This window comes from Hirundo rustica, chromosome 5 (assembly GCF_015227805.2).
Source record: "Hirundo rustica isolate bHirRus1 chromosome 5, bHirRus1.pri.v3, whole genome shotgun sequence".
Classification (NCBI taxonomy): Eukaryota; Metazoa; Chordata; class Aves; order Passeriformes; family Hirundinidae; genus Hirundo; species Hirundo rustica.
The window spans coordinates 40,468,979-40,495,954 of NC_053454.1; the positions used below are offsets into that span (position 1 = coordinate 40,468,979).

At 38.4% G+C, this 26,976-nt stretch overlaps 1 protein-coding gene across 22 annotated transcripts in view; it reads left to right on the forward strand.

Annotated features, from left to right (window-relative positions):
• Positions 1-26,976, forward strand: part of FHIP1A (FHF complex subunit HOOK interacting protein 1A) — a 79,604-nt gene that overhangs the window by 45,035 nt on the left and 7,593 nt on the right. For all 22 annotated transcript variants that reach the window (XM_040065594.1, XM_040065605.1, XM_058420791.1 and 19 more), the window contains 8 exons: positions 60-292; positions 1,690-2,316; positions 6,990-7,148; positions 9,300-9,386; positions 19,662-19,829; positions 21,963-22,042; positions 23,461-23,648; positions 24,150-25,190. In XM_040065594.1, coding sequence (XP_039921528.1) covers positions 191-292; positions 1,690-2,316; positions 6,990-7,148; positions 9,300-9,386; positions 19,662-19,829; positions 21,963-22,042; positions 23,461-23,648; positions 24,150-25,190 — 2,452 coding nt within the window. In that variant the 5' untranslated portion in view covers positions 60-190. The remainder of the gene's footprint in view (positions 1-59; positions 293-1,689; positions 2,317-6,989; positions 7,149-9,299; positions 9,387-19,661; positions 19,830-21,962; positions 22,043-23,460; positions 23,649-24,149; positions 25,191-26,976) is intronic.

A 26,976-nucleotide genomic window follows, 5' to 3' on the forward strand; every position in this document is an offset into this window, starting at 1 on the left:
AATTTGATGTGCTCCTGGTATACGTGTGTTTCTTTTTGGTTTTGTTTTCTTTTTAACAGATTTCTGTGGGTGCCAAAGCTCAGGACACAGTATCAGTCTCATCATGATGCCTGAACAGCTGTAGCTCACTGGAGGATTTAGAAAAGAAATTCAGCATGACCTAGTTGGCTCGACCTGTGGAAATTTTATAATGTCCTCTGGAACAAGTATCAGCAGAAACAGGCAGGCTCCCAGCCTGCAGGGTGTTGACCCAGAAACATGCATGATAGTGTTTAGAACACACTGGGCACAGGTAATGTTAATTAGTTTTATTGATTGAAGTAAGCTGCATTAATACAAATTTGCTTCATTCTTTCTTTTGCGATAATCCTGATTTGCTTAGGAACAAATGTCTTTCATGCAGAATGTAACAGATGACACTGAACTAGTTTTAAAATACAAAGGTAGTTGACATTTCAAGGTATGGTTGGCCTTTACTAATCACACTTGGAACTCTGGATTTACATCTAAATGGGAAGTGGTTGGACATGGTAATATCTTACTGAAGGCCTAGATCTTCTTACTGGCTTCCCTATTGATTCAGTGTGACTTGCATCCTGTTGCAGACTTCTGCACTTCTTCTCCTTGTGCTGGGTAAGTCTTGCCTATCCTTTGTCAAGTAAATTAGATGCACAGTGCCATGCTGTGTGCACTCTTGTTTATTATGGATAGATGTAAATTACACATTTCAGCATATTTTAAAAATTGTTTGCATGTTATCATGATTGTAATTGCTTTTAAGCAAAGATGTTTTGCTATGAGCACCATAATATAAGGTCTTGTTTGGTTCAGTAATATGAATAACCTAACAATTTAAATAAAATCGATTTCTGTGATGCTGTTCTTGTTGCTCTTTGGTTCTCCCAAGAAACCAGCCAGACAAATAGTGGTGTTTCTGATATGTTTCCAGAGGCAGGAACTGTTGTTCAAGAGTTACCTTTTCTCACCTAACTAGGGATGTGTCATGTTAGGGGAGCCATTGTTCCTTTATGGTTTTGTGGCAATTATCTTCCACAAACAGGCTAAAGACAATGGGGGGTTTTTTTTAGACAATGAGCTTTATTGTTTGCATGCACAACAGAATGTAATTCAGGGTTAGAAGTGCTGGTATGACTGTTATTACTGTATTGAAAGTTTCAAGACTGTGTGGACGTGAGTGGCCATTTGTTATCATATAAAAGGTGTCAAGCAAAGAGCAACACTGTGGGCTGCTACAACTCTTACTACTGCAAATCATCCCATGATATTGCTATTCCTGAGCACAGTTACTCTGGCTGGAGAACAGGCCCTTTCATTTCAGTCCTCTGCGCCAGACTTGTTTCAAACATCATGGAAAGTCAATTTTTGAACACTAAGGAAACCTAATTTATCCCTATTTGAGAGAACCCCTGGTTTATAGGAATATGGTAAATGACAAATTTAGGTGCTTATTAAAAAAGGTGAACAGTAGTATATTTTTGCCTTGTACCTGTCAAATGTGAAATTTTCAGGTTTTGTCTGTCAAGCTTCCTAAATTTGAAAACATAAAAAGACTTAATGCTTTTTTGTGTTAAAGAATTTTGATAAACCTTTTTCCTTGCAGTGATAAGTGTATGCTTTTTATGAGGCATTCAAGTGCATTAAAACTGATCTGTCTTTGTTTCTCTTTAGGTTCTGAAAATCTTAGAGAAGCATGATCCTTTGAAAAATACTCAGGCAAAGTATGGGGCAATCTCACCTGATGAGGCCAGCACTGTCCAGAATTACGTGGAGCACATGCTTTTCTTATTAATTGAGGAGCAAGCAAAAGATGCCTCGATGGGGCCTATTCTGGAGTTTGTGGTCTCAGAAAACATCATGGAGAAGCTTTTCCTTTGGAGCCTACGGCGAGAGTTCACCGATGAGACAAAAATCGAGCAACTCAAAATGTACGAAATGCTTGTAACCCAGTCTCACCAGCCTTTGCTGCATCACAAGCCCATTTTGAAGCCTTTGATGATGTTGCTGAGTTCCTGCTCAGGAACAACCACCCCAACAGTGGAAACAGAGTTGGTTGTGCTCTTGAACCAGCTCTGCTCTATAATAGCCAAAGATCCCTCCATTTTAGAACTGTTTTTCCACACTAGTGAGGACCAAGGAGCTGCCAATTTCCTCATTTTCTCCCTGCTGATCCCCTTCATCCATCGAGAAGGAACAGTAGGCCAACAGGCCCGGGATGCACTGCTTTTCATAATGTCTCTGTCTGCGGAAAACAACCTTGTTGCAAACCACATAGCAGAAAACACCTATTTTTGCCCAGTAAGTTGTTCTTATTTTACATTGTCTTCAGCACTAAACCAACTGTCTTTCCTGCATCCTTTCCTCCTTTTCTGTCATTTTTGGTAAAGAAGTGTTGTAACACATTTGTTTCTGCTAACACCTATTTCACAAATGGTAATGCTGTTTAAACCATCCCTAATGCCAAACATAGTCTTGCTTCTTGTTTCCATACTAGTGTCCTGTGGTTTTGGGGCAGCACAAGTGTTTTTGCAGTCACACAGTGAATCGGGTTAGAAGCCTGATGGAAGTTATAGCAGGACGTAGTGGGAAGGAAATATGTCCTGTCTCACCTTTGAGATTCTGGGGCTGAAGGGAGTGAGAAAGGGGAGTGAGGTGTCCTGAGGTGGTTGTTTCAGGTGACAGCACAAGCTTCAGCTTGCTGTGCTTCCCACGCTGACATCAGTTCAACAGTTCAAAAAACAAGAGTGAGAATAGTGAGAGCGTTACAGAAATGTTATAATTTTTGCAAGGTAAAAGGGAGATTTGCTTCTTGTCACAAAATTGGATGTTTCTATGGCTGTCTCAGGCTAACCACCATCTTGCTACGTTGTTCTCTGTTATAAAACTTGGTAGCACTTTTGTATTGTTACACTTGGCAAATTGATCTTACTACGTGAATAGAAAACCTGTACTTACCTTGCTGTTAATTAAGTAATGTGGTTTAACTAACAAAACTGTGCTACTGCAGTTTTAAAGCTAAAGCAGACTGGAATAACAGCACCCGTTTCTTCATGCTTTATCAAAATCTGACCTCTGCAGTGGGTGTGTTCAAACCAATGTATCATTTGGTACAGAAGTTGCTCTTGTGGGTCAGTTTTGGATGGATTCTTTTATATTCTGCATGGCTTGCATTTTAATTTAATAAATCCTGGAAAAATGAAGTGGAGGAGTCTTACATGGCTACTAAAACAGAGAGCTGTAGAAGAGAGAGTGCTAGGACCCCTGCCACTGCTTGATAGCTGCTCCAGCCTTAGGTGTCTGTTTATTCTGAGATTGCTTTGTGCAGTAGGGCAGAGCCACGTTTGCATGGTAGGGGAGACTTAAAAATTCAACAGCAAAACTTCTAAATGGTTTCTTTTGTCAGTTGTAAATACTGCATCAGTTTGAGACTCCAGTTGACCTTGTTTAATAGATACTGCCAAAGAATATGTTATTGATTCTCAAACTGTCCCCAAGACAGATACCATTACTGGATCCATGCTATAACTTCCGTAATTACATTTTCCAATTGGTTTAAAAAAAAAAAAATTACCAGCCTTATTACAATGAAGATAAAAGCCAGCTTGCAACAGCAGGGAGCTATGATCGACAATCATTCCAATTAAGGAGGCTTCTTGTCAAAATGTGCTAAAATCAGACTTTTCTGAACAGTAATGAGGTTTGCCTAAGTCTATAATAAGACTTTACTGTAATGCCATATATTTAGCTTACTAGCACAGTATCTTTCTTGAATTTGAATTGTGATGAGCTGAAAACCAGATTTTGTTCTGATGGAAGATTTTGCAGGTGTTGGTGACATTGCTGTGTATCACTGAAATTAGTACCAATGTTGCCTCAGGTACTCGGCAAAACAGTTAATGCAGTCCTGTGTTGATAGCAGAGACATTTTGGATGGCACTGTGTTGATGTTATTTCTGTTTCTGGGGACAGGTTGGCATGCAGTGTTTTCTTTACCTGCCTCATTGCATAATATAGGGGCAGAGATTGCATAACATAGGGGCACCCCCTTGGGGTGGGGTCTGGCTGTAAATCTCTGCTACCTCATGTACCCAGATCAGGGTTAAATCTGTGCCAACGTGAACCTGAAGGTTTTCTTGATACTGTTTTTCTACATAACTCTAGTTAGCAGCTTCTTAAAAACTGGATTGTCTGTAGATCCACAGTATTCAAAACTGTAGGTGAAAAAACGATAAGGAAGAAAGGAAACGGTTTGCAGTGGGACATCACTAGCAAATGTTTTTAATATGGAATGTGTGGGCAAAGTATTTGGTAAAGTTTTCTGATTTTACACCGAATAGTTTTTATCATGTTTTGACATGAATGTTTTCTGGATGTGGTTGAAGATATTATCTGTTCAGCATTATAATAAGACAAAAAATGTTTCTAAAGAATTTTGAGCTGGGTAACACCTTGAAGTCCCTCACCAAACCTTGCAAATGCCTTGCAGTTTAGGAAAACAAGTGTTGTAGCAGGAGGAGGAATGGCTCTGCAGTGCCCTTGAAAAGTTGTGGCTGCATAGAGATAGAAAGACTATGGGTGTGGGAAGAGAGAGAATTATTTAAAGGAAGTAATTGTCCAGATAGCAATTGATTATGCATTAACAACACATTATAATCAAATGATGTGCCTGGGATTACAAATCATGTAGTCAGTGTCTTCTGTGAGTCAAGAGAAAGTAAATAAATCAAAGAAACTGCTTTGTTAAGAGACTCAGGCCTCAGTGGTGAGAAAGAAACTGCCGGAGATGCGTGTGAAAGTAGATGAGCATGTAGGGCTGACATGGCAAATGCTAGAAGAAGTTTAAAAGGACACTGCTATGCATAAAACAAAAACCTACCTTGCTTTTTCAGGATTTGAATGCATTCATTTCCTTCCCTTTCAGGTTATTTTTTCATTAATGTTTCATTACTGATTTAAGCTCTGTTCTGTTGGTAATTTCAGATGGCAACCCTATTTATACCATGTACTTCATGAACATTTAAAAATACTTTTTATCGAAAGAGATGAAATTGCTTCCTGTGGCTAACTCTGTCTCAGTGCTTAAGAAACATAATTCCATTTGTGTTGCACTTCATAGCAAAAATAAGAGCTTCCTAAACTTTACAGATTTTAGCAGCTGCCTCTGTCACTTCTTACTTCAGTAAGTCTGACAAACTGAAGAATTCAAGACATTGACTGATTGTGAGTTCACTGCTCCTTTTAGTGGAGAATAGTATGTTTTGTTCAAGGTCAGCTTCTTGTGCTTCAGGGCTAATACCCATATGGAGGAGAAACGTGGATGGGACACAGCTCTGAGAATCAGATTGCATACTGAGATTGTGCCTTTGTGTTTATGAATAGGAATTAAATTTTAAGCAGACAATGGAAAATCAAGTGTGCATTAATTGAAAGGTCACAAGACAAACAAATGTCAAATTCTCTCATCATTGGTAGCCTGGGTTTGTGTGGGTTATGTATAGGTAGTTCTACAAGAGCTTTTTTCTCAGCTCTTCTACTGTGAGAAAGAAAAAACCCCAGAGGGATTCTGGTTGTAGAAGAATGGGATTGTACAAATGAAGCCTTGCTCAATAGCTTTAGCTTCTCAGTTTTTTAAGGTATGTGCAGCTTTGTCATTTATCTGTGTATATAAAACTATCCATATGTCACTGCACTAAAGCTGTCAATTTCCTCAGTATTCTCTCCTCCCCTTTAATATTTGGCATACTTACCTATGCCAGAATAAATCCATCTTCAAAATTACGTGAATTAGGAATAAAAAAGTATTCAGAAAGACAGCCTTTGTCTGTATGGATTATAGTTACAATTACTCGTTCCTGTGTACGATCAAAACCTGGTCACCTTCTGTGAACCCTTGGTCTTTGATCTGAACGTTGTCTCAACTGTTTGTTTTCCAGTGTTTTCTAGAAGGTAAGAGCTGTGTTTCATCTGAGCTTTGACAGTCTAGCCCTGTAGATGCCAAGTAGCCATTTGTAAGAGGAAATATTCTTAGAAGAGTCTGTTAAAAGAAAATTAAAAATATTTCCATCGGGCTGAGTTATAATGTTCCCATTAAAATGAGAATCATCTTAAGAAAATAATGTGAAGTCATATGAAATCAACTCAGAAGAATAAAAGTCCTAGGTAATATTTTAAAAGTTTCTGGCTTCAAATAATTTTAATAATTAAAAACTGCATCTGAAAATACCATACTCTAGATGCATTCAGCAAAATTTAAAAGCCTTTTTGGAAATATGATTTCTAAATTGTAACTAAAAATGCTCTCTTGTTCTTCAGTGATACATTCTACGTAAATAGCCTGTATGGCTTAATATTACTGGAAGCATTGTTTAAATAATAACTGATTTCAGACTTTATTTTTTCACTTCCTGCCTTCAAATAGATAAGGAAAAATGGAAATTTTGAACAGTTAAATTTACTTTTTTTTTTTTTTAATGTGGATTTAGCTGAGTTTAAGTGCCTGGTAATCAAAGTGTGGTCTGAGTGAGGCTGAACTTCATTTTTATTGATGGGGCATTTTCCCTCTCTATTTCTGATGTTTCTGTGTGATGACTTCATACATGCTTGAGCAGTGACATTTGAATTACCAACAGAAAACAAGCTGTAGATAATGGTACTGATGGCTGTTTCTAAAAGGAACTGAAGGAAAGCACAAAATAAGTTCAGAGAAATTTAAAAAGAAATTATAACTTTGGATTGAAAAAAAAAGTCATCACTTTCTCCTAAGTACCAGATCTTGAAAGAAGCATATTATATGGGAGGCTCTTTAAAATATTGTCTCTCTGCCACAGGACTTTTTTGAAATGAAACTAAATCAATCTTAACACTCTCTTATGTTACTAAAACTAGTGGGAGAAACCATTCTTGGTTCTGTCATTCAAGCAGATGAACAGTTGGAAAGTTAACTTATTTCTTCTTCTGTTTCTGATATACAGGTGTTAGCAACAGGACTAAGTGGCCTCTATTCATCTTTGCCTACAAAGCTGGAAGAAAAAGGAGAAGAATGGCACTGTCTGATGAAAGATGACTGGCTTTTGTCACCAGCCCTTGTACAATTCATGAATTCCCTTGAATTTTGCAATGCTGTGATACAGGTAACTGAACGGAGTTAATCCGTTCTTTAGAAGTAGTAGTAAGTTGTATCTCCTGCAGAAGTTTGTAAGTTATAGAGTTTATTTATTTTTGTTAATGGCATGAACTATTAAAGTTAGACTAAAACAAGCTGCTTATAAAATTAATGCCTTGTGCTGGTTAACCTCTGCCCTGGTTATAAGGATGAACTAATATATTTGTGGTTTTCGTACGCCAAATGTTTCAAATGAAAGATGGATGTTACATTATGTAGTTTGAAGCATTTTCTGTTCAAAGAAAAAGCAAATGTTTATTGCATTTTAATACCACTGTTGGACCTAGGAGTAAATTGAATGCCTTTACATATGGGAAAGTGTAGGGTTTGTATCTGTATTTGTTTAAGCTCTTGTAACGGCGTACAAAAGAAAATAGTAAAAATAGTCTGTTTTGCCTGTTGGTGAGTACGACATAAAGAAATCCTTCCACGCAGAATTATTTAGGTCTCCTCTTAGAATTAGAAATTCATTTTAGATTGGCCTGCTTTGGATCTGTTCTGTTCTTCTGGAGTTCTTTTTCAGTGCTTTGATCCCTTACTTTTTTTTTCCGATTTAAATGTAAAATAAAACTCTTGTCTTTATGTATTCTAAGGCTTAAATACTCAATAGAACTTGAATCCACTATTTCATTAAAGCAGGATATAAATTCTACAGAAACTGTGGATTTGTGTTAATTTGAAGAAATGTGCTGGATAGGATTGAAAATTTAGTCGCATTTATTGTTAAATAAAAGATATGTTTCAGGGCAATGCTTGCAAAGTACAGCAAAGGAACTGATTGACTTATTAAAGCCTTGAACAAGCAAAAATAATAGTAGCTGTCATTGTTCAAATGCACTGTACAAGACTTCTAGCATGTATGTTTAAACATGAAGAGGAGACAATATTAATTTTGGTGTCTAATCCATGTTAGTGTGCAGATCTGTGTTTGCAGGAGATCATAATTGATACCTTTATTGCAAAAAAATTAAATAAAGGGCACTCCAGAAACATTAAAGAATGAATTATTTTAAAAACACTGTTCAAATAGAGGCAGAACAGTTAAGGATATCAGCTGACATGCAGGAAGGGCAGTTTCTGACTGAGGCTTGATCTTTTCTGTATAATCTTCAGCTGACTTGAAAGCTCAGTTACTGTAGGAATTTTTGCTTTGCACATGGACTGTTCTGTGTTCACCCAAAAAATTTGGCCAGAGATTAAAAAGGAACAGTGTAGCTAAGACCTCTTGCCATTTACTACTTTTTCCCTGGACCACAGCATAGGAGGGGCCACTCTTTTTGTTCCTTTTACCAAATTAAGATTTACAAGAAGGAAGTCTGGTAAGATTTGCAGGTTGGAGAATCTGTTGGATGCCACGTATAGGCTGTGACACTCCAGTCTCTGTGAACTTCAAACACAATATATTGGCATTGAAAGCTTCTGCATGGAATTTTATTTTGCTTTTATATATGTGAATTGATATATTTTCGTTGCAAAGACAAAACAAATGTTTATTTATAAAAGTAAATTTTTTGAGTTCTGATAATATTTTGGGTGGTTTTCTTTGTTCCTTTTAAAGGTGTTAACCATCCCATTGAATTAATTGGGCAGCTTTTGTTGTAATTTCTGTTTGTTTTACAGTGAGGAGAGAAAGGCATGTGAACAGTGTATTCTTACCTCATAGCAGGAGAGTGCTTTGGTTTACCTACTCTTGAACTATAGGAAAGCAGCTGTTCTGCTTTTCTTTATTGTAGAAGGATGAGTTAACGATGGCAAATCCACCTTCAAGTGACCCCAACAAGGTTGCAGGAGCTGAATTTAGAATTTCAGGTCCTGCTTTGATACATGGCTATATACGCTTTTCTGTCCATCCATTCATCTTTGTCAGCATGCAGGAAGATTGAAAAGCCATGTCTCTAAGTTTGGCAGACTTACTGTAATTAAAGATGGTATGTGCATTTCTTTGTAGAAGAAACACTTGTTAAGAACTGGAGTCATATCAAATGCTGGTGAGAAGGATGAAGGAATTAATGTCTTATTGCATGGGAAAGGGTTTTGGTAGTGAATAATAGCATTCAGTGCCCTGTCTTTTAAATCTCACTGGAACTGTTCTGCGTCTTTCTCTCCCCCACCCTCTTAGGTGGCACATCCCCTGATACGCAACCAGCTTGTGAATTACATTTACAATGGATTTTTGGTGCCAGTAATGGCTCCTGCGCTCCATAAGGTCAGTGACGTCTGCAAGCGTGGCACAGAAGAATAATGGGGAAAAGTATTATGGAAGATCTCTGTGTAAAGTGACTATCAGGTGTATTGTTAGTAGTGACTTCCATGCAATTCAATATGTTTCTGGATTAACTTTCTGTCTTTTCATTCTATATACTTTTTTAAGCAACATGTAGGTATTTCTGGTAATATTTAAAATTCTTAAGTGTAGTGAAGAACCAAAATGTTTGTGTTGTTCTAGACTCATCCAAAAAGCAATGGTATTTTAGACATTTCATTATGGCAGACATGCTTCCGTGAGCATTTTTTTTCTAAATGAATATTTTTCTAAAGGAAGATGGCCACAAGGAAAATGTTTACTCAAGAAATATTATGCTAATCTTTGCAAAGTTGCCATTGTTTTGTAGTTCCTTACCATATTGGGTAGAGTTATTTTCCTAAAGTAGAGTTTCATATGAGTTTTCTAATGTATTAGAGTGCAATTTACGTTACGTTAAAGGAAAAAAAATCCATTTTTTTCCTTGAATTTTAGGGTTTATCTTTTGCAAAATATGTCACCATTGTTACTGAATTATGTATTTATTTTGGTTAGGCTGCAAAAAGCTACATTTCCAGCTGTTGCAGAATGTGTCAATTATGTCAGTCCCTCCTCCCTGAAAATGTTCAAGGCCAGATTGGGTGGGACTTGGAGCAACCTGGTGTAGTGGAATGTGTCGCTGCCATTGTCAGGGGAGTTGGAACTAGATGATCTTTAAGGTCCCTTCCAACTCAGGTCATCATATGGTTCTGTGATTTTATGAATTAACAGTCTTCATTGCCCTGAACAGTTAGGAATTGTTCAGGGCACTGTAACAATGCCCTGTTCCTAAAAGAACACCTCTTTTAAGGAGAAAATGTAGAAACAGCTGAGAGTGAAAATCCACAAAAAACTTCCAGAAGCAAACTAGAAAATTACTTTTGTAAGGTCTCCTTACTCTGGCAAAGCCTACCAAGCACAAAGCATTGCAACTGCTCCATTTTCTGGAGGACAGTGAAACACCGTACCCTGCTTTCTTGTTTTGGTAGCACGCACAGTTCTGCATGGTAAATAGTCACCAAGAAAGTCATAAGCAATGTAGAGTCTTTTTCAATGATCTGGCAGACCTCAAACACTTAGGAATTCAGTGAGGGTTGAAGTAAAATTTGGCTGTGATCCAGATCAGGGCTGTAGTCTGTCCTGAGGTAGTTCACCTCACCTGGCAGTAATATTTTCTATTTCTGTATCTGGACTTAATCCTTTACCAAGATTGGGAATTAGAAGTGAAAAGCCTAACCTGTTTTAGGTCAAGGTTATGGATAATGAGGGAGCTACAGAATGGATTCTAGTCTTAATGAGTAATATTTTATCTCTGAAGTATTTGAGACTAATCTTAAATTGTTTTGAATACTGCCATGCCTCTGAAAGCCATTCTTATCAGTTAGTAAATCTCCTGACCTCCTACTGGGTTGATTACTTCCCTATTAATGTTAAATAATTTAAAGATGGCTGTTGTGATTCCTTTTTTCCTTTGATGAAAATTATGTTTATATACTCTGGAAATGGGTCAAATCATTTTTCTCTTCAAAACAGGGATCTTGGCTGTTAACATGGGTGACTTTCAAAGCCTAGGTCTTTCTCGAACCCTCATATTCTTTTTGGTGCCTTGTTCTTCCAATAATAAGCCTTTCCTTGATTGGCATTAAAATTGACTTCTTCCTCGTTAAAAATTAACTTCTTGTGTGTAAACTTCAATTGATTTTAATGGAGAAGATGGATTGCACCATCTAGTGGATCTGATTCAAGGTTTTCACATCCGTGAGACCCAAACTCTATAGCAAAAGGAATTAAGTACATTGAGGCATGTTTGCCCTCTTCAGTCTTTGTCCTGTGCTCCATGTTAATAACAGAAAGTAAATATTTTGTCTTTTTGCTTTTGGGACATACGTCTATGTGCTATGATAATTATGCTGCAAGAGCTCTTTCATGTGTTAAAATGATTTCTAGTTGCCATTGAAAACATTAATGCTAAGGGGAAGAGTGGGCTTTGAAAACTGTATCTCCCATTTGGGGACTTAATGTAATTAACCTTGAGGTTAATAAAAAATTGGAAAGGGCCAAAATGAGAGGCCAGATGTATCATGACAGTTTTTTAAAACAGAAGTTCTACCAAATGGATCTTGATTTTTTTTCTTTTCAACTCACTGAAGTTGCATCGGTGTCATAAAGTCTACTTGTGGCTGAAGATTTTAGTTTTAATTCAGTCATTCAGGTTGGATTTTTCTATTCATTCTGGCTTAAGTTCACAGTATGAAATGGAGCATGGTATAAATACCTGATTAGGAAGACAGATCAGTGCAAGGTTAAAGGGTGGTAAGAAGAGATGATGATAGTTACTGGTAGATCTTCCTTTTGTTTCTGTAAATCTTATTTCTAGAATTTAACTGGTGTGGAACAGTTGCTTCTGATAATTCTTGGTGATAGAAAGGAAGGAAGTCAGTCAGTGTAGACCTCATGTGATATACTGGTCTTAACAACCCACATCCAACCTGGCACTCATTGTTCAATCTTAATGTAAAAATTGGTAGGGAGATGAGCTTCTGGCTCTGCTTTTGAATGGCTTGGGCAGGCAGACTACTACAAACCTGATATTTCTGTAGTATATTCTAGTATAATCTAGTTTTTTACAAGAACTATGTTCTGAGAAAAAAAATGCTCTGCAGCAAGATGCAGACTAACATTAATTGTTTGTGTGAAGACAGGTCCAGTCAAGAATGGGATTGGACTAGGAATTTCCAGAGGTTCCTTCCATCCCTAGCTATTCTGTGATTGAGTACTGTGATGTCTTTAATGTATTCTGTCACCAGGTCCCCATCCCCATTCAGCAGTGAGCATGCATTTTTCATGATCTTTTTTTTGCTCTTGAAGCTCTTCTTCAGCTCCAGCTGGGCTTTGGCTTTCCTAATACTTTCTCTGCATACTCAGGCACTTTTTCCATATTCCTCTTGGCTCACCTTTCCATGCTTCTGTCTCTTCATGTTTCAGACTTTCTAGGAGCTCTTAGTTCATCCACACAGACATCTTACCTCCTTTCCTTGGTTTCCTTCTCTTCTCCCAACTTTAAACATCTGACTATCAAACAAGACTTTTGGTAAAAGTAGCATAAAAAATTGCAATAAGTAGAATTTCATTAAAAATTGTTTAGAATTTCAATATGTGGTTCAAAGCTTCAAGATATGCTTACGTGTGATAGCAAAATGTTTGTAACATTTATGGAACCATGTAGTAAGCTCTGTCTTTAAAATTTTTGCAGATTGTCTCCCTATAAATACTTACTATGTACACAGTTCACTGTGTGAATGAAACAGTACAAGACTGTTGAGGATGGAGATGCATTTCTATGAAAAAGTCAGGGGGTGGGGAGACCAATATATTTTTCTTGGTGTGATATTTTTGGTTTTATCTCAGGAAGCTGGAGTTGAAAAAAAAGAGTTCTCTAGTTAAGGTTTTTTTTCCAGTTAAGGAAATTTCAAATTGATTGGGCAAACTAGCTGGCTTGAAATAACCTGTTTTTCACAGTGAGCTCTGTGAAGGTTATTTTTGTAGCAGATTAACTGTGATGTGCTTAAATAACCCAAACATTCTCCAGCTTATGACTCCCTAACTTCATTTCTCAAAGATAAGTATCCTAAATATAGCATGTTCTTGTAGCCTAATTTGTACCTTGTCGGTCCTAGTCTTGTCACTTTGTGTGGGTTATCCCACCTACACGTGTAATGAGCGATTGACAAGTATGTTCCTATCTCCAAAGCTGCACATTGCTGAATGGGTAGTCAGAGCCCAGATTTGTATTATGTAGCTGGGGGTGTGCATTAACTGGCTGTGCTGGAGAGCCCTGCCTTGTCCTTTCGTTATCTGGATGTTATTGTACTTTTTACAGAAAAGTTACCTCCCTTACTTCTGATACAGGAGTTGCTTGAGACATCAGAAAAAGGGATTCAGTGAAACGGTTTGCGGAGCAGGAAGGAAGGCATGTCTTTGTGCAAGGCCACAAATTCATTTGGAAACAGGAATAAAATGGTTTGTCTGTAAAGATACAGAACTAAAGAAAATGTGAATTTGGTAGTTTTTTTCCATTATTTTAATTTTTGTCCAAACTGTCTTTTATTCTTTCTGGTGTAAGTGTCTGGGATTTAGAAAAATTTAGACTATCTGACAGGAACTGTTTTAAAATTAAGACTGTTAACTTTTGATGGCATGTCAGTTACAACATGAAATTATGCAGCTCTGTATGTTCTTCCCTATATTTTGATACATAGGAAAAAATACTCAGGAGAGGGTATTGTTCTGTTCAGTGGATGGTGCAGAACCATACTGGTGGATTCTGTGACATACTTCACTGGCTATTTCCTGCTGCACTTTCAAAACTAACGTCGAGCTCTATCAATAAAATACAAGGTCTTCTGGGGACAGATTATACAAAGGTCTGAGTAATCAAATAAGACTAATTTTCTCCTCAGCTGAAGCCTCATTGAAATCCCACAGTGAATCCAGAATAACTCTATTGAAGTCATTTTTACTGGTTCTGTTAGAGGCTGTATCACCTTATATTGGTCTCTATATATTTGTTAGTAGACTGTGGTTATTTACCTTCTTCTTTTAGGTAGTTACAGCACCTCTGTAGAAATAGAAGTGAAATCCTTTTCAGAGGGTCTTGAATATATATGTATATTGCAGTCAAACCCGTGTGCTAGATAATTAGGAGCCACACTTTGGTATTTATAAATATTTTGTTTCCTTTGATACAATTCAGATTGGTTATATACACCCTTTCACTTTAAATGCATGTGATTTCATTTTAGTTTGGCATTCAGAGAATTTGGTTGACAAAGGCAGCTATTCAGACCATCTTGGATGTTTATGTAATTTGTGGTACTTCAGTTTTTTGAAGAAAATACTAAAATCTGACAAATTATATGATAAAAGCAAATCTGTAATGTCAGCGTTTACTCTTCTATTACATGGCATTTAATTGCTAACTATGATCTAATTATTTTTATACTTGGAAGGCTTGTTTTAATCTGAATAGGCTTGGTTTAGTCTGAATAATGGAAAATTGTACCAGCGTTTGGTGTAAAACATTGCTGTTGGCCAAGTGACCAGAACTGCTCTGCAGAGGTGCTGGCATGGTCCTGTCAAATAAGCTCTGTCAAATGGACCTCAAGTCTACTGCATGCTAACCCATCCAAAAAAAAGCCTCTGACACGGTGTGCTACTGTGATAATTCAATAATACTTGCTTGATGGTTACACAGCTCAGCTAGAGGGAAATGACCTGTAAATTATACTCCACAGATTAGAAGGAGTGTCTTTATAAATATCCTACAAGACTGTCACTTCCCATTTAGGAATAATACCATCCTTCACCTTACTGAAAAGCATTTGGACAGCTGCTGTAAAAACGTGTAAACCAAATGTCACTGGAAAACTCTGAATAGCCTTGTGCTTTGCAGAAGCCCGTTAATAGCTACCAAATTTAATTTTACCAGCTGTGGTGTGGATATGCGTAAAGGTGCCTCTCACTTCTTGCTTCAGACATGCAGTTCAATTGAATTTTAATGTGGTATAAACTGAAGCACTTTATAAGCGTAAGCTGAAGAAAGATGAAACAGTTTAGGTTTTCTGGTTCCCCCAGTGGGCAAACATCCTCTGTTCCTGATACTGCTTGTCCCTCTCTTTTACTGGGACAGCTGTTCATACTTGAAACTGACTGAGGTTAAAACTCGCCTTTACTTTTGGATAGTTCTAATCTGCATCAGTTTCCTGATCCAATTCATTGTGCAGCATGTGAACCCTTCTGCCTGTATAAGCGGGGAGCAAGATGTTGAAAATTAATAGAAGAGACTGGAAATGGTTGGATTTTTTTTTTTGAGTGAGGTGAACTTATTCAGGTTAAAAGTGCTTGTGGATGGATCTAGAGGCTAAGTTCAAATAAGAACATTTGTCTTTTCATGGGCAATATGAAGTCCTTGTAAGAAGGGATATGTGATGGAAAGGAGAATCATGTAGGTGTATTCCTGTAAGTGGGCATGAAGCTGTAAATTAGAAAATATATTGTGTGATTCCCAAGGGAAAATGGCCAGTAGTAAAGTATCCATGTGATTGGTCTGAGTGTAATAAATTAAACTGAACTTGCAGTGACAGTAATTTCTAGCTCTTTGCTATTACTTGGCAGAATAACTTGTAGAAGCTGGATCTCTTTACAGTGTTCTGCCTCACCATCTAATCAGTCATCAGAGGAGGCAAGAAAAGATTTGCTGAAAATTATTACATAATTATAGAAGGGTATTACATGGCTAAAAGTGGCCTTCTCTTTTCAATAATCTCCAGTCAAGTATCTGTCTCTCCATGAAGACTTTCAGCTAGTCTTTTTTGTTGCAGTTAAGTCTCAGAAAAAGATCAGTAACAGCTGATTTTGTATTAAAAAACATGTGGATGAGGATTTTTTAATGGCATTTTTAGATAGACTATATGGATATTGAAAAAAAAAAATCCAGCAACTTTTAATTCTTATGTTTGTGGGTAATCAAAATAAAAATGGTGGAGTAGTGGTCTAATTAATGCAATGGACATGATTTTTTTTTTTTTTTTTTTAATTTTTAGTCCTATAGTTTTATTTTAAGAGCAGAGCTATCCCTGGCCTCTGCCGTTAGCAGAAGGGATCTAATGCAAGGGATGCTACTGTTGGTTTTCTGTTGAGAAAGTGGTGGATTTTAGTATTGCTGAAATACCTTTATTTAAAAGGTATTATCAGAATATAGTTTGGAATTCAATCAAAATTTAATCAAAAATTTTATCAAAAACAAATTTGGGGTTTAATTACTTAACAAAGGCTTTTTCTAGAAAACTATCAGGTCTTGATTTTAGAAGTCTCCCTTTGTCATGGTATTTTTCTTGACATTTGAATTATCAAAGGTGAAGAATTTTCAAATTAAATATCAGATTTTTCTAAGTTTTGGCTTGCTTTTTATCATCTTTTCAAAGATGGTCAATTCTGAGGGCTAATACCAAAGAACTTACTTGGAGAAATGATACTGTAATCAATGTTTACAACAACAGTTTTTGTAGAACTGCCTCAGGATTTGACTGAAGTGGACATACTTGACATGGATAACATCAGTTTAATTTTCTGGGAAGGTTTGTTCTTTTGTTGTTTATCTGAGTACTGATTTGAATTTATTAGAAATGATTTCCCTCTTCCCCCAAATCTGTCTCACGAGACATTTGTTTAAGAAGAGACAGCCAGCAGGTAGTCTGAATGGAGCTTAATAGCATGGCTTTGGTATCGTAGCAAACAGATCTTCAATAATAACTGCACAAATTGAACCAGTCTCACTTTCAACACCCCATGTTTTATGTATGATGCAGTCTGTAGAAAAGGTGTGCAGAGTTTAAAGGATTTTTGCCAGGGCTGGGTTTAGCCTCGTCTAACTGATTTCTCCAGTGTCCTTCTCTAGTTAATTGCAAAAAGAGTCAGTTCTCCAGAGGCTCAATCAGAGCAGACTAATGCATCCCACAGAGTAAAAGGAAAATTAGCCTCATGGAGTTAAAATTGGCTTCCTTGAATGCTTCTCTAGGTGCCTTGAATCTTCAGAAGCTACACTCACCGTCAGATATGCTAAAAGGGAGAAGCAAACACAGAATGCAAGGGGCAAAATAAGATACAGTAACTGTAAAAGCACAGACATCTGCTTGCCAGGTTAATTAATCTTTTTCCTAAGCTGCATACCTGGCTTGCATTTAAGTGCCCAACAGCAATGCTTTTGTTTGATTTGCCCTGGCAAGGAAACAGAAGGTTGGTCTCCTTGCTGGTTTGTAGGGACAAGTTGCACACAAAGGCACACTGAGAGAACGCTAGAACTTCAAGAGCATGATACCATAAAAGTTGCTTGTGCAACTTTAACGTGACTGCTTTGAGTGTTGCACAGTGATCCTGCAAAATAGACCCCAGCTTCATTTATTGAGGAAATTTAAAGGAATGTTATGGATAAGGCAGTGTGTTTTCACTGATAATTGAAAAAGATTCTGACAAATCCATTTAAATCTTGACAAAACTAAGACATCTTGTCTCTTGGAAAATGGTTAATCAGATTCACCAACTTTTTTTCCCCAAGAAGAAATAAAAATTAAGTGTAATGTAGTATCCTTCACAAAACCCTCTCTTTCAAAAAATTAGGATTTAGCAAGATTACAAGTAACTCCTTTGTGAACTATTAGAGCTTCATTAATCATTGGTTGGTTCTTCTAGCTCTGCTTAGTGGTATCAGTGAAATGTTGGCTATTAAATAAGATTTCATTTTTTGTCTAGTGCCCAAGCTGTCAGGAGCGCTGTACACGCTCTCAGAATGTAACATTTCTTTTCTAAGCTGCTCTCCAGCTGGCTTTCTTCTGCTGCTGCTCTTTGTTTCATTCATGATACGCACTTTGAAAAGCATGTGGGTTTCTCTCACTGATAGAAATCGTAGGATGAGTTGTTCAAAGTGTGGGTTTTAAGAAAAGGTCACTGCCCTTGTGAATCTACTGGCTTTTCTTGCTTTCCTGTACAGCTGCAGTATTTGATACATGTACATTCTGTCAACAAACATTGGTGAAACTGGCAGCCAAGAAGGTGCTTCCTTTTCGCCATAAAGGATGAAGAAGTGATGTGGAAACATAAGGATGTATTACTTCTGTCTGACCTTTTCTTGGCAGAGAGTTTAAACTTGTCCATGAACTCTATGGTGTCATAATGATGTCACATGATGGATTTCTTGGGCTTTGCTTTTTACCACTCACTGCTATAAAAAAAAAGGCAGTTCTTAGGACAACAGACACCAATTCTCACCAGAAAGCTATTTCTTTTTATACCACAAGCCCTCAAACCTACTCCAAGGAAAAATAGTTTGTGATTGGAGCTGGGCTGCTTCTATTTCCTGATGACAAATTTAACTGGTGCTACTTCACTGCTGCTTTGTTTCTAATGCCAAAATGAGCTAGTGTCCCACTGTATTAATGATGGTATAGCTGAGTATTAGAATAAAGCCTCAGACTGAGAGTGAGGTGTGTATCAATGACGTTCGCTTTAGAGCTTCTCTCTCTCTGAGGTCTGCACGCTGTGTACCCCATTCCTATGTTCTGTGTAACCACCCAGAAGCAGCTTGTGATCTTAAATGCTTTAAAGAGGATGTTTGCATCATGACATTACTGTGTACATGGCTAACGTGCAGCATAATGGAACAGGGATTTTAATATTTACAGCATGTTACGTAAATGTTGCCCTTCTGAGTATTTTCTAAATCCTCTTAGGTCTTAAGTGACAGCTTTTATTTTTTTTTTTTTTTTTATAAAATCAGTCTTTTTATTTATCCAGCTAAGTTTGGTAAACAAAAGATGTCTAATACTTACTTTCACATAGACAGATTCTTGTATTTAAGGGTTTATCTTTGTGCACTTAAGCTTATTAGATTCCTAGGTAACTATTTTAAAAAAATGCTGACTTTGCAAGAGCAGTACGTGGTGCAGAGGTGGGCTTTGGAATTTTCTGTGCTTTGCTGGTGTGTTCTGTGAATAGATAATCTCCAAGGGATTGCAATAAGCAGAGCAGCGTGGGTTATGGTATGCAAATGTCACATGGATCGTGAATTCTATTTTGATCTACTAATCGTTGGCAGTGGAGATTTTGGGTTGGGCTTTATGTGTGAATATCTGTGTATACATACTCCTTTTAAAAACTCAGTAAAATGAGAAAAAGAAGGAAAATCATGACAAAATTATGGACATCTATGGGAATTACGTTTTTAAAGCTTCATGACCATGACTGTATTGTGCTTTGATTCTGTTCTGACACTTATTTTTAATTAAGTGGTAGATGCAGGCATTCACAACACCTGAAAATGCCTCTGAGGGACAGCAGAAATGTGATGCAAAGGAGATGACATGGGCAGAAAGGGGATCTTCTGGCATGATTTGGTCCTTTGGTTTTCACTTTGTATGAGATCTGGGGTGTCAGTTTGAGGGAGGATGCTTTTTCCGGGGGATGCAAGACAGGAAATGTGTTCAAAATGCTTGTGAGGCAAATTTAAGAATAAAGACTCAGTGTTTTTGTGGCAGAGTTATGGATGGAGAGCTTTGCTGGATATACCGTTGCAGAGGATGGGCGGGTGGATATTTTATGTGTGAAATAAGTTTGTGTTTGCAGTATTTACATTACTTTTGCTTACAGGTGACTGTGGAGGAAGTGATGACTACGACTGCATACCTGGATCTCTTCTTGCGCAGCGTTTCAGAGCCAGCCCTCCTCAAGATCTTCCTCCGCTTTATTTTGCTGCACCGACATGAGAATGTTCATATCCTGGATACACTTACCAGCAGAATCAACACACCATTCAGGGTAAGACCAGCAGAAAGGAAGTTCAGGTTCTCAGCATGGATTCAACGTTTAAGTGGGAGATTTCATATATTAACAGCTGCGTCCTTGTTGAGGAATTTTCTCACCTCCATCCAATGGTGTGATTTCTCCACCCTCACAATTTTTTGTGTGTATGTTTTGACATTTAGCAAGCACTATACAAAGTTAATAAACCTGTGAGGTGGTTTCACGTACGTAGGAAATGGGGTAGAGGTAATGAGAGCTTCTGCATCCTGTTGGGAGAGAAAAGGTAAATTTGGAAGCATTTTTATTCTGAACAGTGCTGGATTAGTGCTGTCATAGATAACTCCCTGGAACTTACGAATATACTTGTGGTGAGGACCATTTTTGATCTTTTGGAGTTCTGCCAAGCAGCAAGCATTTTAGAATAGTCTGTCTGGGGCAATAGTGGGAGCCCTCTAAGGATGTCTCCAAATGGATCCCAGTTGTTAACTGCAATCTTGCTGATGTATTTCTCAGGAATCTATAGTCTGTATTACTGGAGCATGTTTACTTAACTATGATGTTGCCTGCTTTATTTGATTAAAAGAACACACTTTCTTGCTTAAGTGATGAGGCTGCTGCTTCCTTCTCTTTGCCTTCACTCCCTTGTGCAGTAGGGTTTATCTCAGGTTTGTGCTGAGTCCCTTCTCAGCCTTGGCACAGTGCAGCACAGTGGCTGGAGAGCTGCCTGCCAGAGAAGGTGGTTACCTTTGCCAACAGCTGGGTCTTCTGGAGGAGAAAATGACTATTTGTTGCGCTGGACCACTTGAGTGAGCCTTGCTTGACTGGCACCCTTGGCTGACTCTTGGGTGATGCAGAGCTTTGTGGATGAAATTAAGAATACTGTTTTAGTGCGAGTGAATGATTAGAATGTGCAGTAATGATTCAGAGAAACCAGAATACCAGCATGTGCATTAAATTTGTGTATTAGGGACAGTAGCTTCATCTGAAAATTGTTTTGAAATGTAAGTGCATGCAAATATCAATATATGCTGTTGTTGTATCTCTAAGATGGATTAACTCTGAAAACAGTTCTGTCAACAAAAATGCAAATGCTGTTGTCTCTGCTAATTATTAATTACTGTTCCATAGGCAAACGAAATGGGAATTGTAAAGGATTCTGCAGTCCTGAGCAGCTCAGGATCTCAGCCAAAGTGGTTCTGTGATGCTAAAGGAGTTTTCTGCAATATAGCTCGGCCAAGTGCAAACATAGCACAAAAGCTGTGTACATTACTATTGGTGACAATACTGATTATTAATTCACAGAGAGAAACTTGTTTAGAGACAGGTGCCTGAAAGGACATGTGGAATTACTATCCTCTTTGTTTCTTCAGTGTATTTTGAATCTTACCTTTTACACACTACAAAAATAGACTTGGATTTAGTTATTCAGAAGATGCCAGATTTGCAAATGGTTGCAAAGACTAATGATTACTATTTCCCTGTAAACTGGAATTTCTTAAATACAGGATAATTTGAGTCAGCAGCAGATGTTTTTGAAGTTTCATGTAATGAAGAAAGGTTATACTTGACTCCTTGTAAATTTTGCAGAGGAAAGGAGATTTCCTGTTTTTCTCGTATGTCTCTCCCCCAGTTAAAACACCTTTCATGCAAGAATCTGACTTCTTCTGAAGGCTTGTTGTGAAGTTCTTCAGCCATTCAGTTTCTTACGTGCAGAACACTAACAATTTGTTATACCTAAAGCAACAGAAACCGGAAGTGATTTATAACTTTCCTTTCAGAAAAGACCTTTAGTTGGTTCAAATTCTGTGTCAGAGGTAAAAACTAAAACACTGTATTGGAAGTTACAGTGTTCAGTTCATACTAAGTCAAATGAATAAATCTGAATAATATTTAAGGCTGCTTTGTTTAGTAGGTTATTTGAAGGGAAATTCTGTTTAGGATTGTATTGTTAAAATGTAGCATATTATATGTATATCTCTAGACAACTTGAAAAAAATCATCTCATGGGGTGCTGACTAAATGAAATATCATTCTAAGAGTGTCTTATAGATCATGATCTGGCAGAGCCATTTTGTAATGTAGTATGCAGGGAAGATTGGAAAGGTACAATTTCCAGATCAAAAGCTGACAATGTTTATCATTTTCCAGCTCTGTGTGGTCTCCTTGGCGTTGTTCAGAACACTCATTGGTTTGCATTGTGAAGATGTGATGTTACAGCTAGTTTTAAGGTAAAGCCCAAAGTCTTTTTTCCCCCACTTCATCCTGACTCTGGGGTGTATGGTCTCTGTCTGTGGATGCAGAGCTGGGTGGGAGCTCTCCAAGAGAGCAGAAATCCAAGTAACTACAGAGATAAGAATATTTATGGTCCCAACAAAAGTCTACCAGACCTGACAAGGTTTGATTTACATCCTGAGATCTCCAGAGCAAGAGATTTTTCTTGTGATTTATTTCTATAAAAGTGAGAGAAGCTAAGAATATATTTATCACCTCCATAGTCCTTACTCCCTGCTTCTAAATGCATAATTCTTCCTTCCTGCATGTTTTCTCTAGTGTATTATGCACTGTGATATAGACCTATATACTGTTTGCAGCTTCCACCCTTGTTGTTTTCCACCTCTTTGATTGCTTGCTCAGTGAGAATACTTCAGGTTCCCGCACTATTGTAGGTAGATAAGGTGATGTACTAAATGCAGTGATAATTTTTGTTTTTAATTTGTGATTCTATACATTGCTTCAATATACTTACAATTTTGGTATGTTTATTAGATGAGAACTGGTTATTTATTTGGAAATATTGATGTAACTGACTTGGGCTTTTAGCATTGCAGATCACATGAATATTCTAGATACTGTCTGTCCCTCCATACACAGGTGAAATTCCCTATAGACCTGGCAGTGGTGCCTGGAAATACTGCTAGGACCTCTGCGAGCACAAGTACATCACCACTCGGGCATTAGAGTGCTGTGGCTGATCTTTTTGTTTATTTAGGGAATCCTTTAGAATTTATTTGCGTTTTAAATAGCAGATCATTGGTGCAGTTAACACTGAGGCTCTTACAGAAGTGCTTTTAAAAAGTAAAACAAAAGTGCTCTAAAGAAGTTCAAATTGAGACTGTGCTTTCTCTGTTCCTTAGCTTCCTCTAGCTTCTTCCCTCCTCTGCCTAAGAGCTCAGTCTTGATCTACTGCAGTGAAACGCTTGGATGACCCTTCCCTCCTCTTTTTTTCTGGCTGCTTGCCTGGCAAACTGCCTCTCTGTGGATTTCCCAGGAAAACAAATAAATTGAGGATTCTGAGACAGAATGCATTCAGTCAGACCAAACCATTCTGCTGGCCTTTGGCATCTGCCTGTCCCATCTGCCACTCCCTCCATTACTTTCTTATAACAGATTTTCGCTGACCTGCAAAGGATTCCCTGTTCTGATGCAACTGTCTCCTATCTCTACTCATCTGGACAGCTCCTCATCAAACCAAGCATCACAATATAAAGAATCATGGTTTCATGCTCTTGAGAGGTTTAGAAAGTGGATCACTGTAAATACTATTATTGTTGTTTCTTTTCATTTGAGAAGGCAGGAAGGTGGGAAGGGAATTCTGTGTGTTGTTGCTTTCTGGAACATGGAAGGGTGTCAAGTGATGCTGTTTCAGGTATCTGATCCCGTGCAACCACATGATGCTGAGCCAGCGGCGAGCTGTGAAAGAGAGAGACTGTTACTCTGTGTCTGCTGCAAAACTGCTGGCCCTGACACCTCTCTGCTGCTCCACTGGAATCACTTTGGCACTTGAAAGCCAAGGAAAAGACTATATTCTCTGGACAAAAACAGCACAAACTAAAGGTAATTGGAGCTCAGGGGAAGACCAGATCATTAATTGAGTTTGATCTGGGAGCACCTTATGGGAGGAATTGGGAAAGTATAGAAGGGGAAGGAAATGTGGTGGGCAACGATAATCTGGGCAAGCCTGGACTAGAAAGTTTGTTTAATTCCTTCCATGTGTCCAGGTCTATTGAAACCTTATTTTAACCGCTATCCAGCTTGAATATGCATTCATGACAATAGTGTACTGATACCTGGCAGCAGCTCTGGCTGCTTCAGAGTCGTTGCTGCATTAAGGTTTGAATGCAGGCTGCTTTCATAGAAGTCTTGAGTTACAGCTCTGTCTTTGCAATTGGAAAAATCTCAACTGTGCATTTATGAGCAAATCTCAGCTGTGCTTTGGTCTTCCTGCCTTATTGGATGGTTAGGGTTAAAGACTCTCCCTGCAATGTCTTAGTGGATGCCTTGATGGAGAGAATTTGACATATTACTCTTGATACGAGTCGTCTTCTTTACTTCCAGATCCTGGTAGACGCTCTTCTGAATCTGCTTGCATTGTGGAATATGGAAGGGCTGTGGACATCAGCTACTTGCAGTACCTGGGGGAAGCCCAAGAAGCCATCATCCAGTGCATGAAAGATTGTAAGGTTTGGTCTGCCTTGTATGATGGAATAAATCCTGATCCAGACACCTTTATCCAGACGCTTGCAGAGGAGAGTGGTACAGATGTGGAACACCCCATGTTTCGGCTGCAGCAAAGGACACCTAGCTCATGTAGCTCTGCTCAAGCAACTCCATTCAGTGAGAAGATGCAGCTGGAGCTAGAATGGGATGATAGCTATGACACAGGGATTTCTCCTGGTTCTAACGTGAGCTCACCACAACCATGTGATGATCTGGGAAGCACAGAAATGCAGCCACCTGCAGAGCCACCAAAACACATTCAAGAAATGAAAAAAAATGCCATTATGCTCGTCAAAGGCTCTTACATAGAGGAATCAGACTTTCAGGATGATGTTATGGTTTACAGGTTATGTGCCCAGAAGGATACTCAGGATGATGAGAGCTCCAAGGAGAAACCTTTAAATGTAGCCAGAGAACACAAGGTGCAGAGCCAGACCGTAGTCAATGGGTCTCTTGCAAAGACCCAGCTGGAAATGGACTTGGATGAGCACAGTAAGAGGAATTCAAGCTCAACTAAAGGAGTGATGAGAGAACAAATAAACCAGAAAATGACTGAGATTGATCCACAGCCAGACTTAGAGTTAAAGATTTCTTCTCAGGAGGCAGATTGTAACTTAAGTGTAAAACTGCTGAGCACAGATGGTGAGGATTTCATTGCACAGTATGACAGAATTATTAAGGAACTGGATCCAAACAGTGCAAGCTTGGAGGAGCAGAAGTTGGATGCTCCTGATCCTGTCTCTCCAGCAGAAGAAGAGGAGGACTTTGAGAATTTCTCAGCAGATACCCCTTCTGCAGAGAGCACATCATCTCCCTTTGGACCAAAGGAGGATGTCTCTCCCAAGCACTCTCCAAGGGGCCCGAGTGCTCCATTTACAGGTGCAATGTCTTGTTAATTACATACATAACAAATATAGGAAGGCATGGTGATTAAATGTGGTCGAATGACATCACACAGTGTGGCACACAGTGCAAGCATAGAGCAAGGAAGAGTCCTGGCACTAAACAGGGTAATAGCCCAAATAGCTGAAACCACTCCAAGGAGAGTGAAATACAGTGTGAAAATACAGCAGAGTCATCAGTGTGGTGAAAGCAAATGGTAGTGTTTCAGGCTTTTTTTCCTTGGTAATTGTTTAAAACGTTGAGCAGGGGTTATGTTGTTTGTATGAGAGCCCTGTCACTCCAGAGGAAACTTTTTCAGTTGAAAGGTGTTCAGAGTAGCTGTTTTAATATACAGAGCCCAGGTAAATTATTTTTCTGGTAACTTCCATCTCTGATGGGATGGATGCAACATCGCCGGTGCCATTTTTCCTCTCTCTGCTATTCCACATGGTAGCAGAAGGTGTCAGCACTGGTGCCATGTCTGTACGTGCCTGTCTCCCTGCTCTGCCCTGGCATCCTGTTCTCCAGTGTCAGGTCTGCCCTCACTGTTGGCATGCTTTTCCGTCTAGTGCCAGGCAGCAATTTAAGATTGCTCTCTGCTGACTGTCCAAGCTATTCAGGAATGACATTACTACTGGAGGTCAGAGTGGGCTTTTGATCTGTATTTGTGCAGCTCCTTGCACTGCAGGCTACTGGTCTTTAATTAGGTCTCCTAGAAACCAGAGTAATGCAAATAACAAAAAATAATAATGTACTGTGTTTCCTCACCCAACACAAAACCTCTATAAGATAGCTTCTCATTCATTTGGAGGAGGAAAATGTGTTCATTGAAAAGCAGCCCTTTCTGGTCAGCTCTGGCCAGAATGCTTGGCACTCCCTCTTAATTGAAAAATCCAGTCTGTTTTTCAACTAATTTGCTCTTTTTGCTGTGGTGATAATTTTCTTGTATCCAAATCTCTGTTTCCCATTATCTGCTGTCAAATGTAGCTGAAAAATACTCTGTCTTTCATTCTTCATCTAGTTCCTTTCTCCATTTGTTAATTTTCAAGAACCCATCCCTCACCCAAATCCACGAAAACCTCAAAACTAGGAAAGTTGAGATAAAATGCTAAACACAATAAGCCACACACCCATCTACAGTGTGTTTTACTCTTAGACTCCTTATCTTGCTTTAATGGAGATCTTAGTGATTGCATATAAGGAGGTGCTTGCACAACACGTTGGAAATGCTAAAATTGCGGGACCTTTCCAAGATAGCAACCTGGTCTAATGGGAGGTGTTCCTGCCCAGGGCAGGGAGCTTGGAACTAGATGGTCTTTGAGGTGCCTTCCAACCCACACCCTTCTATGATTCTGTATCTAATTTGTGATGCTGGATTATGTTTGTAGGTTTGTTTGATAAAGTTTTTAGGTTGCTTGTCCTGTTTTGGGATGGCATTAGGGGATGGGGCCTCTCTCCAAAGTTTCCCACAGCCAGTAAGTGTCAGCAATGCAAAGATGATCCCTTCAGACCTGTGGATCTGTGAAAAAAATGCCCTCTCAGTCTCTTATATCCACTGTAAAAGCATTAAACACTCTCATCCCTATTTTCACTTGTGGTGTTGAGGAACAGGAATTTATATTTTGCTCCTGCCCTCTCCATATATCAGTGCTTGACTTCATGGCCATGAAAGGAGTAACTTTTTGACTTCTCATCTAGTTACCCTGTTCTTACAAGGCTTCTAAACTCTGCTTACATAATCTGATTCTCATTTCAATAAATTCTTGGGGGTAAAGTCATGCTA